Source organism: Triticum urartu, chromosome 6A, assembly GCF_056163025.1.
Source record: "Triticum urartu cultivar PI428250 chromosome 6A, HENAU_Tu73, whole genome shotgun sequence".
Classification (NCBI taxonomy): domain Eukaryota; kingdom Viridiplantae; phylum Streptophyta; class Magnoliopsida; order Poales; family Poaceae; genus Triticum; species Triticum urartu.
The window spans coordinates 81636009-81649683 of NC_141878.1; the positions used below are offsets into that span (position 1 = coordinate 81636009).

Below are 13675 nucleotides of genomic sequence, written 5' to 3' on the forward strand. Positions count from 1 at the left end.
ATTTCTTCCTAGAAGCCATGTCCTACTTTTATTTCTTGCATCTGTTTCTATCGTAGTGATGTTTTTTCCTTCAACCACTCTAAGTGTATGCTTCTTTTCTTGAACGTTATTTCCATTGCACTATTTACTATCCATGGCACACTTGGATCATACCCATGACCAGCAAAATAGTGTTGTTGTAATAATCTTTAAAAATGAGTTGTAATATTGCACTTATAATGGATAAATTTGCTTGACGCTTGATAGTTATTGTTCTGCTTCCACATGATTTCTCTGCAAAGCAAATGTTTCCATTATATAAAAATTGTTTCCAAAGCTATAAATAATATAGCATGGATCAAATGCTTCTGTTGAACATTTTCTACCACACCATATAGTAAATTATTATATGCAAGATATGTCGCATTAGAATGTGTCTACAACACCATATAATTCAATTGGACAAAGTAATGTTTCCATGGCACACAAGCTATGTTTCAGTAAAATATGTCTCCTGTAAAACATAATTATTGTATCATATTTAGTTGAATTGTATGCTTCCATCCGGTAAAAAAGGATGTCTGCATGGCAAAGCCATGTTGCCATGGAATAAAGATATAACATATCTCCAGTAGATATGGATATTGAATGATACTTGTAAGCAATTCTCGGAGTATTTTGGGATGGAGGGGGTAAATCAAAGAATAAGCAGTCCGATGCCTAATGGTCTAGGACACGGGTCTTACCAGGCTTGGTGGTGGTAGGTTGGAGTTGGACGCAGCCATTGGGTAGGTATGGTTGCCAACGGTTCCTTGCGGGCAACGACACTCGAAGGATCCCTGTGTGTTGGTACATTCTCCGTAGCACTCGATGTCTTTTGCTGGGAGATCGCACTCGTCGATATCTACAAATAGTCAGCCAACACTGGATTAATTAGGAAGAGAAGAAACCAAAATCGATTCTCGCCATAATGGAAAATGCATATCGGCCAATTAAATAAAGTTGGGGAGGATTGCTGAGAAACAAGTAGAGCATATTAACCTTGGCATCCATCGGCGATATAAGGATTGCCTTGGTAACCATCTTCGCAGTAGCAAAGACGCCCCCTGTCTTTCCGACTGCAGCCGCTTTTCTTACTCTTGCAGAGGGCTTCTTTCCTGGTGCAATCCAATGACGTGATGTCCCCGTTTGACGAGGGCCGCTCTTCGTCAACGACCACCCAGTCCAGAAGAATGGGAACTGACAATGCATCTTTTGACGGAGGATCTGCCATTAAATCATCATAGACCAATTTCTGGTCGAACCACGCTTCCTCCGCGACGAACACGCGCGGACGTGGTCCTAGCTCGTCCACGCTGTGGTTCGGACGGAGCCATTTGATCTGCACGGAGCCCGGTAGAGCCTGACGGGTTTGTACGATGGCCGCCTGGCAGCAAACCATGCCGTCGCTGTACGTGCGACCGGACGAATTTTGTAGTCTATCAAATTCCGAAGCTGCGGCAAGGATAAGGTCCATCATACTGCGGTCGTCGGGGCAGAATGAAGCGCAACCACTTATAATGGCGTTTGTATTCTCCTCTTGCAGTGTCGCGTAGACGTTGCAGCCCGCCACGACGAGTTCGTTACCGAACGACAGAGTGTAGGGCCCGTCGTCGCTCAGCCCGCCGCCGAACATGCCGTTGCCGGCAGCGTTGACTCTGATGTCACCGTTGTGTAGGACGCGCACCGTCGAGTTGTAGATGGAGATCTCCGCGACTTGGAGGGTGCCGTCGCCGAGCAGCAGCCAGCAGCCGTGGGGCTTGGCACAGGAGGTGAAGACATACATTCAGTATTGGTTTTTCCAGAATATGAGGGTGGCTTGAGACTTGGCACAGGAGGTGAAGCTGCGACCACTTGAAGAAAATCTCTACACGCTGCATCCCCGCTTTCCAACTCCCAGCTCCATCTAGAAGCGGAGCGCACGGAGCAGCACTTTTGCAACTCTGAAAAAGTGGTCTACAAGCAGCTCCGCTCCGCTCTGGGAGAGGCATGGAGCCAGCGCGTTCGGTGCCACTCCGCAGCTCCTCCAACCGCTCCAGGAGCTGAGCTGCGGAGCGGAGGCCTGCCGAACAGGCACTTAGGCAGATACAACTCTTAGCCCAGTGCCGAACATTCCAGCCAGCTGCAGGTCGAGGGAAATCCATATAGTACGCTCGTTGTGTGATAACGTCGAGCAAACGCACAGGGATAGAGCGGGACGAGTGCACTGGACCAGACTAGTTACGTGATCTGTTATATTCCCATGCATAACATATCACTGAACCCGGCAATGCTACACGTACAAACGATTTACAGGTTTTTACAAGATGGTTAACCTTAATTGGTCAATAGGTGAGTGGGGTGGCCCACCCCCCTGAAAATCAGGGGAGGAGAGGTTTGTGATTGGTTGTTAGATGAAAGAAGTGTGTAAAAACGTGCAAGTCTTTGTATGTCTAGCATTTTTAGACTAAACCTCACAAGTTCCAACTACCAACGAATCAGCAAGCACACACAAATACATGATGAACACACCGATAATGGGCTCACAAGCATTACTCCGTGCATCAACTAAAACAAAAAAGGCAAACATCTGAATCAATACAAGCTTACACACGTATACCGGACTTGAATCTTCTTGTTTCTGTCTGGTTTTATCGGTTTTGAGAACCTTCGCTGTTTTTTTTCCTATTTCTTTTTCTTTTTATTTTTTTCGTTTTCCATTTTTCTTTTCTTTTTCGTTTTTCCCTTTTCTGTTTCTCTTTTTATTTTATTTTCCAACAAATGTTCAGAAATTTTAAAAATGTTCGCATTTTCAACTTTTGTTCACAAACTCCGACAATTTGGGAACTTAAAAAAATCCCGTTTTCAAAATTTTGTTCACAAATTTAAAAAATGTCCTTGTCTTGAAAATTTGTTCGCAATTTTTTAAAAAAAATCAGGAACTTTAAAGAATGCTCCAAGTTTCTAATTTTGATCATGAATTTTAAAAAAATTCATGTTTTGAAAATTTGTTATGTAATTCAAAAAAAGTTCTGGGAATTTAAAAATGTTCACATGTTTTTGTTCACAAATCTAAAAAATGCTTGGGAATTTAAAATATTGTTTAAGCCTTCCAAATTTATTCACAAATTCAAAAATTATTCATGCTTTCAATTTTTTCGTAAAAATAAAAATTGTTCACAATTTGGAAAAATTGTTCGTTATTTTTAAAAAATGTTCATGTTTTCAAAAAAAATGTTCACGTTTCTAAAAAAGATCATAAATTCAAACGATATTTAGTTATTCAATTTTGTTCCTCTTTCTTCAAAAATTGTTAGTGTTGCAGAAATTTTATTTTCAAAAAAATCACGTAGGAGGTTGATAGTACATATAAACTCGGATGTCATCCTATATATGAAGTCGCAGGTAGTACTGTGGCTAGCAATGTAGTAAGTTGTTGCAAGGTCCTGGGCTAGATTGCTTGTAAGTACTTCATTCTTTTGGAATTATCATATGTGTTCGGTCGTAGTTCGCTCTAAGCTGGGCCGGCCTAGTCGGGTGATCCCCTCCCCCTGCCCCCCCCCCCCCCCCCCCCCCCGCCGCGCCACTCCCTCGTCACATAGGAGGTCCCCAGGTTGAGGACAAGCTGGTTGGGGTTGGCATTGATTACCCAGCCGGCCCAAGATCGATCACATCCATGGGATCGATGTGGGTGTCACATCTGCGGTATTTTTCCCTTGCAAAACCTCACACGTCTACCGGCCACAGGGATGATGATATACCCGTCGTTCACACAGTCGGATGGCTAAAGAAGTTTCTTGAAGTGTGCCATGTGCGTATAGGTTGTAGATCTTGGTAGGAGCATAGCGGGTGTGTAATGGTGTGTGTGTGCGCGCGCGCGTACATGTGGTGTTGTGTGTTGTGTGTTGCTGGTTGGCTTAGACGAAGCCACGAGCCTTGAACTTTCCCTCCAAAAAACAAAGTTCTCATTTCGTTCAAAGAAAAAGTGGAGAAAAAACATAGGAACAAAAAAGAAGTTCTCCTTTTATTAAAAAAATAGCAAATGAAAAATGAAGTAAATATTCCTTTACCTTCAGTTTCAAAGGAAAAATATAGGAATTTTACAATTTATTTGGACCTCTTTTTATAAAAATTTCAAACACAAAATGACCGAGATCCTTAGTGAAATAATGACACGCTAATTACACCTAATCAAGTGGACGTGGTTTGATTCTGATTTGACTATTTTAATTAGGATTTATGTGTTTTTTCTATTCATGTGAACCAAGCAACTGAGTCTAGGAGATCCTATCAAATTTCTATGTGTGTTATCTTCATTTTTAGAATTATATAAACCAAAGGAGGCCGCATGAGGCTACGGAAACAGAAGGAAAACAGAAGGATTAATGTTTGAATAGTGGCTTAAGTTCTCTTTGGTTTGTTTGTACATCCTAAGCGAGCCAGTAACTAAGAACATCTATAATGGATGATGTAGTTTACATCATTAAATTGTGGTTGGAGTAAAATATAAATCACCAAAAGGTGGTTTTATTATCACCAAAAATCTCCAACTCCAACAGATGATATAAAATAGGTGTTGCAAAATACATCATGACTGTCTTCTTGTGGGTGTCGTATATTACATCAAGTTGGAGCACTTGGTGATGTAAAAATAGCACTTGGTAATGCAAATTTTACACGTGGTCCCCTGGTGATGTAAAATTTTCTCTGGAGCATCCAAGTGATGCCAATTTGCATCACTTGGTGCCCCTATTTTTACATCTAGAGCAAATCTTGAGTAACAATATTTGCATCTACATCATCTATTGGAGCAGTGTTTTTGCTAAAAATGATCCCGAGCTATTTTACATCATCTATTGGAGATGCTCTAAGTATGTGTATTATTTGTTCACGGAAAGCACGGGTGAGCTCGGCTTGCTACCCCCTTGAAATTATTTTTTAGAATGATGTGACTTTATTCATTAAAATAAATAAATTACATAAGATCAAATAATATGACTCATAGATGGACAAAAAAAAAAATCTTTGACACAACTATAAATTACATCAAAGTTCACTTTCACATTTACTTTCACTTTTCCTCGAGACTCCGATGAAAAACTATAGAAGATCAAACCTGCATAAGCTGTACTAACCTGATAGGTTTTGAAAAGCCGCATGAGCCGGCCACCCCCAATGGGTGAGAAGATAAGATCATTAATCGCACCGTGGTCGGGGAAACACCCCTTCATGGTAGGTTGCTGGATGTCGCTTCGTTGCCCTATTGTCTAGGAAGAAGATCGGGAACACAAAAAGGTGAAACGGGGTAACCATTGGCCATATGAACGGACTCCAACTTGCCACCATCACTGCCTTGATAGGTCGAAGCAATGGAAAATCATCCACTAGGTCTAAAATCGACAATCCACGGGAAGACAACACCACAGACTCCCCGATGTGTGTCGTATCAGCCATGATGACCACACCAGGACAAAGACGAAGTTGTGGGACTTTTTATTAGCTACGATGTTGCCCCCACCGTCGACCCGTCGCTACATGAACACACAAAACAAACATGAAAAACAAGTTAGACTATACTCCAACTCAGTTTCCTGGTTCGCGCCTCTCGTGGTGGCGAAGTGGCCACTGTAGATGAGGGGGAACCGATAAAAACCGATGTCATACAAGTGTGCAGGGTTGAGTTGTAGTATTTCAGAGTAAGAGTATCAATCCTACATGGAGCTAGGAAGTGGTCTTTATGCCTCTTGTAGAGGTTTATCGAAATGTGGCTCCAAGTTAATTGTGATTCCAAGCAAAAGCGATGCGAGAGTCAAAACAAGAGTTGTTGTGACGAGAATTAAAGTGCGCAAGGATAAAAATAAAGAACAAGAGACTAATGAAAGTAATAAAATTTACAGTAGGGCTAAGGCATTATAATAGAGATTGGATTCATCACTAGTATGTATGTTACTTAATTGTGCGGATGCACAATTTTAGGTTTCGAGAACTGGGCCACTTTATATGTTTCTATATGTGAGTGAAGCCAAGTACTGATACATGCATACTATTGTAGCTCCGTATCACATACGCCATCACTGACCCTTTCCTGCCGGATAAAGGCAACAATGATTAAGGGTCTCCACGTGAACATAGCTAAAGCGGTCTCCGTTATTCCCCTATCTAAGTTCCGCATTGAGAGGGTGGTAGCTTTTGTCATTGCAATACCTCTTCTTCGTTGTTTCCCTTGGAGAGTAAAATCCTTCTAAGTCCATGAAAAATGTTGTGAGGTCGACTTCACACAACATCATGAAAAATAATTAACACAACAAACAAAGAGAATCATCTATCTTTTAGTCCTTCGGCCCGTACACATACTAGGGTTCCTCCGTATACTTGAGAACACGGCGGTGTAATTAGACATAGAGACAACATGCACCATAAAAGCTTTCATGGAAATTGCAGATGAATGATTAATGTAACACACACAAGAATCCAAATCAGGGTTTGGTATTACAATGAGATGAATGATGTTGAGGATGTGGATGACGATGATGATGAAGATCGATATCGTAGTCCCCTTGATGGTGTAGCGGTGCCCTTCTGCCGATTCCTCCTATGGATCACTCCTAGAAGTGAAGTTTTCCAATTCCGCTTCATGGTTCTGGCCTCTCTATTTGTCACCTGCGAAATCCGGTCACACGAGGTTGAAGTAGTTGACCAGGTGGTGATAGTGCCGTATCGTATGAGCATCCATGTTCGTACCACACGTCTTTGCCTCTGGAAAGCCCTGCGTGGCTGGTTTATCCCACATAATCCTCTCTCCACAAAATAACCTTCTTCTTTGGGAACCTAGTGAAATCAGTGAAAAAGGGTGCACGGGCACGGTAAAATTTCAAAAATCCTAGAACTATTATGCAGAAACAAGGGATAATTTAGTGATGCCAAAAGGGACTCATCAACTCCCTCGAGTAACAAATTGAGGGATCATGTAACCAATTGCATACACATCAATGAGAGGCTAAGGTTCTACCGGTTCAACTGCCAAAAGTTTCATTGGTTCCCCATGCATCTAGCTGTCATGCTGCGAGGTGAGGGAAACTTCCATCTCCGTAGTTGTATTCAAAAGTTTTATTAGCTTCATGTCTTCAGTTTTCATTGGCAACATCCTAGCATGCTATCAAGAATAAAGATGCTTTGATTCTTTTCCTGCCGTGGCAAAGTATTATCAGGGTACGCTAAAGAGCCAGACAGTTTGTGTCTCTACAGGTTTGATGTGTCTGACATTGCAGATTTTATGTTTATGTCCTCGCATAGACGTTCATATAGTTTGTGCTAGTGTTCCTTTTACTTTTGTTGGTGCGATCCATTATGATTTTGGAGTCATGCTTTGGTGATCTATTGAAGATCTTGTGGTTCGACGACTTGTCCCTTTTGGGGATTAACCTCGTCCCAAGTACGTTCAACGCTCATGGTTTCCCATCTTTTTGGATGGGCAAGTAAAGAGTGTTTCTGAAACCTATGAAGGTAGCCAATTTGTGTAAGTGTACGAGTGCTGGCGTCGCTGCTCCGATCTGATTGAAGCCTTGATAGTATTTCACCTCGCCAATGTTGATGCCGCAGAGAAGATGATTCTAGAAATTTCACTGTAGTTCTTAGTTAAAGGAGTTATTTTTTAATTTCCTGGATCTAGGACCCTAAGCATTGTACCTTTAATTTTGTCGAGCTTGAATAAAGTTATAAGTGAATATAAAAAATTACATTCCCTAAAAAATGTAAAAAACTACAAGAATCCACAAATACTTCTTTTAATTCGTCATGGGCACGCTTCAAAAATAATATTCCTTTCATTGTATCACACATTATTGTTACATAGCAAACAACAATGCCATTAGACCAAATTGATCGGTGACACCTTTAAATAAATAGCATAATAGTGCACACAAATCCTTGAATTAATTATCAAAATTGCACGTTCTAAAAACTTGGTTAAGCAGACCTACCTACCGAGGGTACCTTGAGGATAACATGAACTCATCTTCTAAGCTGTATTTTCTTGTTGAATCATCATTGTTTCTTTCGGTACTATTAGTTGATGGTGGAATTATTGCAACGTCAACCTTCTCAAATTCCCTGGCCACTTGACCATCTAGAACATGGTCCATGGATGTTTGAAGGCCTTCTAGTGTCATTTCCACTTGCCTCATGGTTGGACGATCCTCTCCTTTAATTTTCACACATGTTACCGCAAGCTTAGCAACTTCTTCAACTTCTATGCCTCCCTCTTCGATCACTCGTGGATCTAATATCTGCAATAAGCTACCTTCTGCAAGCAGGGTAACAAAATTTGCAACAAGGCTATCACCTCCAGAGGACATGTATGAAAAGGGCTTCTTTCGAGTCAACAATTCTACAAGAATGACACCAAAGCTATACACATCACTCTTATCTGTGAGGCGCGATGTGTAGAAGTACATAGGATCTAAATATCCTATTGTACCTTGCACCATTGTTGTTACCCCTGATTGCTCCATTGGAATGTACCTTGAAGCTCCAAAATCCTCTACCTTTGCTGTTAAAGTATCATCCAAAAGTATGCTAACAGACTTGATATCTCTATGGATGATGGGTATTGAGATGGACGAGTGAAGGTAAGCAAGAGATTTGGCTGTTTCAGTTGCTATGCGTAGCCTGTCGTCCCACGACAATGACCTGACATGAACATGATCATAAAGGGTCCCATTGGATACAAACTCGTAGACCAACATTGGGACCTCTGTTTCAAGGCAACAACCATAGAGTTTTACCACATTTCTATGGTTGACTTGGGACAAGATAGCAACCTCATTAATAAACTCATCAATCTCTTTCTGCACCACCACCTTAGGCTTCTTGATGGCAACTACATGGAGATCCGATAAATCCCTTTGTAGACGGTACCATGCCCGCCTCCACCAAGCTCACGAGATTTATCAAAATTGTTCGTTGCCTTCTCTAGCTCTTCCAAGCTTATGATCATTCTTTCTGCAATATCAGCTCTCTGAGATACCAATTGTTGCAACAATTGACCACGATTTTGCTCAAAGAATTTATGTCTCAATTTTATTGCCCTTTGGTGTTTATACTTTTGCATCATGAAAAATACCATGAGAATAAAGACAATAACACTTGCCCCACTGCCAACTCCTATTCCGATGCTTAAACCTGAAATATATATATATATATATATATATATATATATATATATATATATATATATATATATATATATATGCATATTGTTATTGTCGTGAGCTCGTGCGCATAAGCAGAGTGGTAGGCTTCTAATGTCGTGTACTCCCTCCATTTTTATTTAGTCCGAATATTAACGTTGACCAAAGTCAAAATTTATAACGTTTGACCAAGTTTATAGAAAATAATATGAACATTTTTACAATAAAAATTTATATGAGGTTAAAATATATTCAATGATAAATCTAATAGTATTGATTTGGTATTGTAAATGTTAATGTTTTTTCAATAAACTTTGTCAAAGTCTGTAAAATTTGACTTTAGACAAAGCTAATATGTGGAGTGAAGGAAAACAGAGGGAGTAATGTAAAACGGTGCTAACCAGTGTTTCTGGGTTTTGCAGGCTGCTTGGCGGGTTCGACGCAGCCATTGGGCAGGGCATGGTTCCCAATGGTTCCTTGCGGGCAACGACACTGGAAGGATCCCTGTGTGTTGGTACATTCTCCGTAGCACTCGGTGTCTTTTGCAGGGAAGTCGCACTCGTTGATATCTACATACAAGCAGCCAACACTTATAAGGATTATCGATCAAGGAAGAATAAAAGTCAAAATCGTTTCTGCCTATAATGAGAAAGAAAAGCGTATAACCAGTGCACATTAACCTTGGCACCCGTCGGTGATGTAAGGATTGCCTTGGTAACCATGCCGGCAAGAGCAAATATAGCCTCTAGGACGTTTCCGGCAGCTGCTTTCGCTGCTCTTGCAGACGTCGCGGGCTTCGACCAAGGTGCACTTGCCGTCGGTCAACTCCGCGCTAGCCAGCCGACCTGGGGCAACGATCAGCCAGTCCAGAAGAAATGGAACTGCCATCTTATCTGGTATATGATAGTCCATTTCTAACGGAGGATACCACCCCTGCTCCGCGACGAACACCATCGCCCGCAACATTTCGTAGATGCTGCCGTTCGAACCGAAATATTTTAACCTCACCTGGCCCGGAACGCCATTCCCGACGTAGTGCGCGGGGATGAGGGGCGCCTGGCAGCTGCCCATGTTGTATGCGCCTCGTTCCTCCAGATAAATCGCAGTCGCATTGTCTGCGACGACGACTTCGTCGCAGAATGAGGCACAACCGCTCAGCATGGTGAGCTTGTTCTTCTCTTGGAGTATCGCATACACGTTGCAACCAACTGCGACGAGCTCGCTAGAGTTCGACAGCGTGTAGGGGCCGTCGTCCGCAAGGCCGCCGCCGAACAAGCCGTTGCCGGCAGCGTCGACTTCTACGTCGCCGGCGCGCATGACGCGCACCGTGCTGTTTTTGATGGAGATCTCCGCCACTTGGAGGGTGCCGTCGCCGAGCAGCAGCCTTGGCGCCTCCTCCCGACCGCTCGTGTGGCAGGTGAGGTTGAAGCCCGGCCAGTAGCATTCGGCCGGGCCGACGCCGAACGGGTACGGCACGCTCACGTTCCCGCACATGCGGGTGCAGCTGTTAGGCGGTGGAGGCACGTCGGCCACCGCCGCTGCAGGGAGCTGCAACGCCAGCAGCAGCACTGTTGCCAACGCTGCTGCCAACGCTGCTGCCGAGCTGGTCAGCGCCATTGGTAGATCCTAGCAGCTAGCTAGCCAGTCCTAGATTTGAGTGTGGTAGCTAGAGTCCGACCAAACGCCGTTATATGGACATTATCTCGCGTCCAGATCGACAAAGAACTACTCCCTGGTAAATTTGAGACACTTAATTTGGGACGGTGGGAGTATATCCGTGAATTACTAGCAGGTTCGGTTGATTGACCGGAGAGGATGCGCACGTTCGAATCATGGTGTGGTGCTCACGTTGCCAATAGCCCGGTGTACCTGATAGGTTCCCCATGTTTTAACAGAAGACACTGCAGCCACTCCTCTTTGGTGGCACCGCGTTCATCGAAGATAATGGCATGCATGATCGCCAATTGGATTGGATAAATACCTTAAAAGCTCCAAAAGTCCAAACTATCAAAGACGACTTTTATGTCTGGACCGTTAAACAAAGACTTCTCCAATATTTATCCCCAGAGTTGAAGCAACCGCGGATGCCCTTTCATGTCCTGCAAGTGGCGGATTTAGAAGAAAAATATATACTCCCACCATTCTTAATTGTAATGTTTGGGTTGGGCTGATGGTGTGCAACCTACGTTGGCTAGTCTCCTTCGCGGCTGACCTCATGACGGCGCGTACGCTGTCCTTCGCCGACGGCCAGATCCGGCTTCGACACGACGCGCTCCGGATCGTCCTGATCAACGAGAGGGGAGTGATGGTCGACGCGCACTTTCTCCGGCCGGGGAGCGGATCAACATCGGTCAGGCAGTATACTTTTCGTGTCATATCGCCAGGGTGCGGAACCGGATTCCGGTGGGACAGGCAGCGCCGCCGCGTCAGATACGTGATGGTGCGGGCGGTACACCGTGGGGGCGCGATGGCAGGGCCAAGGCGTCCTTGGGCCACACCCAGGCGCGACCAAGGAACCCTCCATGGATGTGCGACACGTGGACGATGATCCCGAATGCCATGGCGGGGAAACGAGCCGCGCGGCAGGTACAAAAGCCCACCCCGCTACCTAGACGCTGCCTTCTTGCATTTCTGGGCGGCGCCTCCACGAAACCCTAGATGCAGAATCCCTTCCTCTTTTCTGTGGTGGGAGGGGAAAGTTGGGGGGGGATTGCAGATCCTTTGCGGCGGTGGTGGCCTCCAAGCCGAGCGTTCCGGTGAAGATGGAGGACGGCGGCAGCCGTTTCTTCCACGGAAATCGGAGGGAAGGCTTCGCCGCTGGGCGATTCGGGCGCGGTGTGGTCACTTCGATTGGGGCCGCGGTCGGGGCCGCTTCTCGTGGTCCAGGGAGGCGGACGGCGACGACTTCTCCATGAACAAGCAGGCGGCATCTGCCTCGGACAACACCACGCGGTGGGCCAAAGCGGTGGATCGGGCTAAGCGGGCAAGATCTGGGGGGTATGGGTGGAGAAGCACCCAAACCCTAATCCCCCTGGACTCGACATCGACAATACTCACAAGAAGAAGCAGATCCCCGATGTCGTCCAGCCGGCTGAGTCATCAAACCATGTGCCCCAAACCAAAAACTATGATCCTTGCTTGACCTGTAAAGCTACTAGCCATACTCCTGCTAGTTGCCCGTAAGCCTTTTGTGAGAGATGCAGTAAGATGGGGCATCTGGCTTCAGTCTGTACGGATTTTCTGCCTTGTGAATGTGTTGCTCCTATGTGCACTTTTCAGGCCAAGGGCCGGGGCTTTTTCTATATCCCAGATTCTTGTACTGCTAAGCAGCTTAAGGAAAGAGCCACTAGTGTTGTGATTACTGTTATTGAGGGAGAGGCGAGTGTTAAGGAGCTGGAAGAAGCATTCTCTGATTACATTGGGACAAAATGGCACCGCACATCGCGTCCTATAGGCCCTAATACTTATGTCATGCGGTTTCCTAATCAGAGGGATGTGAAAAAAACTTGGTATAATGATAGGACGACTCTCAGATCTTGTGGTGTTGTCGTCAAGATTGTCCCCTGGTCTGCCAATGTTGGAGAAAAAGGGGTGATGGAAGTTGCTTGGGTTAGAGTGGCTAAAGTTCCTCTGGAACGGAGAAATGAAAGGAACGTGGCTTATGTCTCATCTTTGGTTGGCGTCCCACTTGAAATTGACATGGCCACTCTGCACAAACCTAAATATGTGCGAGTCCGGCTGGGATGTCGCAATGTGGACGAGCTACCTGGTGTGGCTGAGGCTGTCCTGGGCACGCACTTCCTCAATTTCTTTTATGACATTGAGAAGATTCTGGTCAGAGACCCTGAGAGAGAGAGCAGTGTGACCCAGGTTGAGTCAACTAAAAAAACTCATCCCATGGGAAGCAGTTTGCTCAGGCTGACCCACAAAATGTTGAAAAAGAGAGACATATGGGGGCTTACAAGGGTAATACCACTGGGAGAAATGCTCCTAGTGACAATGCTGAGGATGTCCAGGAGGAATCAGAGGAGTCTGAGGATGATACACTCACTCCTGATTGAGACTATTACTAAGGAAGCATGTGATTTGGGTTGGTCTCAAGCACTGCTTATTGTTGATTACAACAAGCAGAATGCTGATGAGATTCAGGTAGAAAATGCGATATCTGAATCTATCTTTAATGACATTTATGATATATGTACTTCTCACTTGGGGGTAAATGAAAAATGTGCCCAGGTGGAAGAACTGGTGGATGATGATAACAGCAAGGGTGGGGTGCGTACTGAGTACATGGTACAATTTCCTGTCTCTTCTGATGATGTGGAGGAAGTGATTCCTACTCCTCCACTAAAATCTGAGGATACGCTGAGATTCAGTACAAGGAATGTGCAGAACATGGAAGACAAGATTCGGGATAGGGTTGTTGCTATCTCAAAAAAGAGGAATTTGGAAGGTAACCCTAACCACAACTCCTTTGATGTCTTATCTGA

At 44.4% G+C, this 13675-nt stretch overlaps 1 protein-coding gene and 1 pseudogene across 1 annotated transcript; both read right to left on the reverse strand.

Annotated features, from left to right (window-relative positions):
• Positions 1–246: 246 nt before the first annotated feature.
• Positions 247–1804, reverse strand: LOC147964086 (wall-associated receptor kinase 2-like). Its single transcript, XM_087529823.1, has 3 exons — positions 1021–1804; positions 726–883; positions 247–273 (listed from the first exon to the last, which is right to left on the reverse strand). The coding sequence occupies exons 1-3, from the start codon at positions 1802–1804 to the stop codon at positions 247–249; spliced, it is 969 nt and encodes a 322-aa protein (XP_087385949.1).
• A 6172-nt stretch (positions 1805–7976) lies between these two features.
• On the reverse strand, positions 7977–10802 carry LOC125517386 (wall-associated receptor kinase 2-like; annotated as a pseudogene).
• Positions 10803–13675: the final 2873 nt, after the last annotated feature.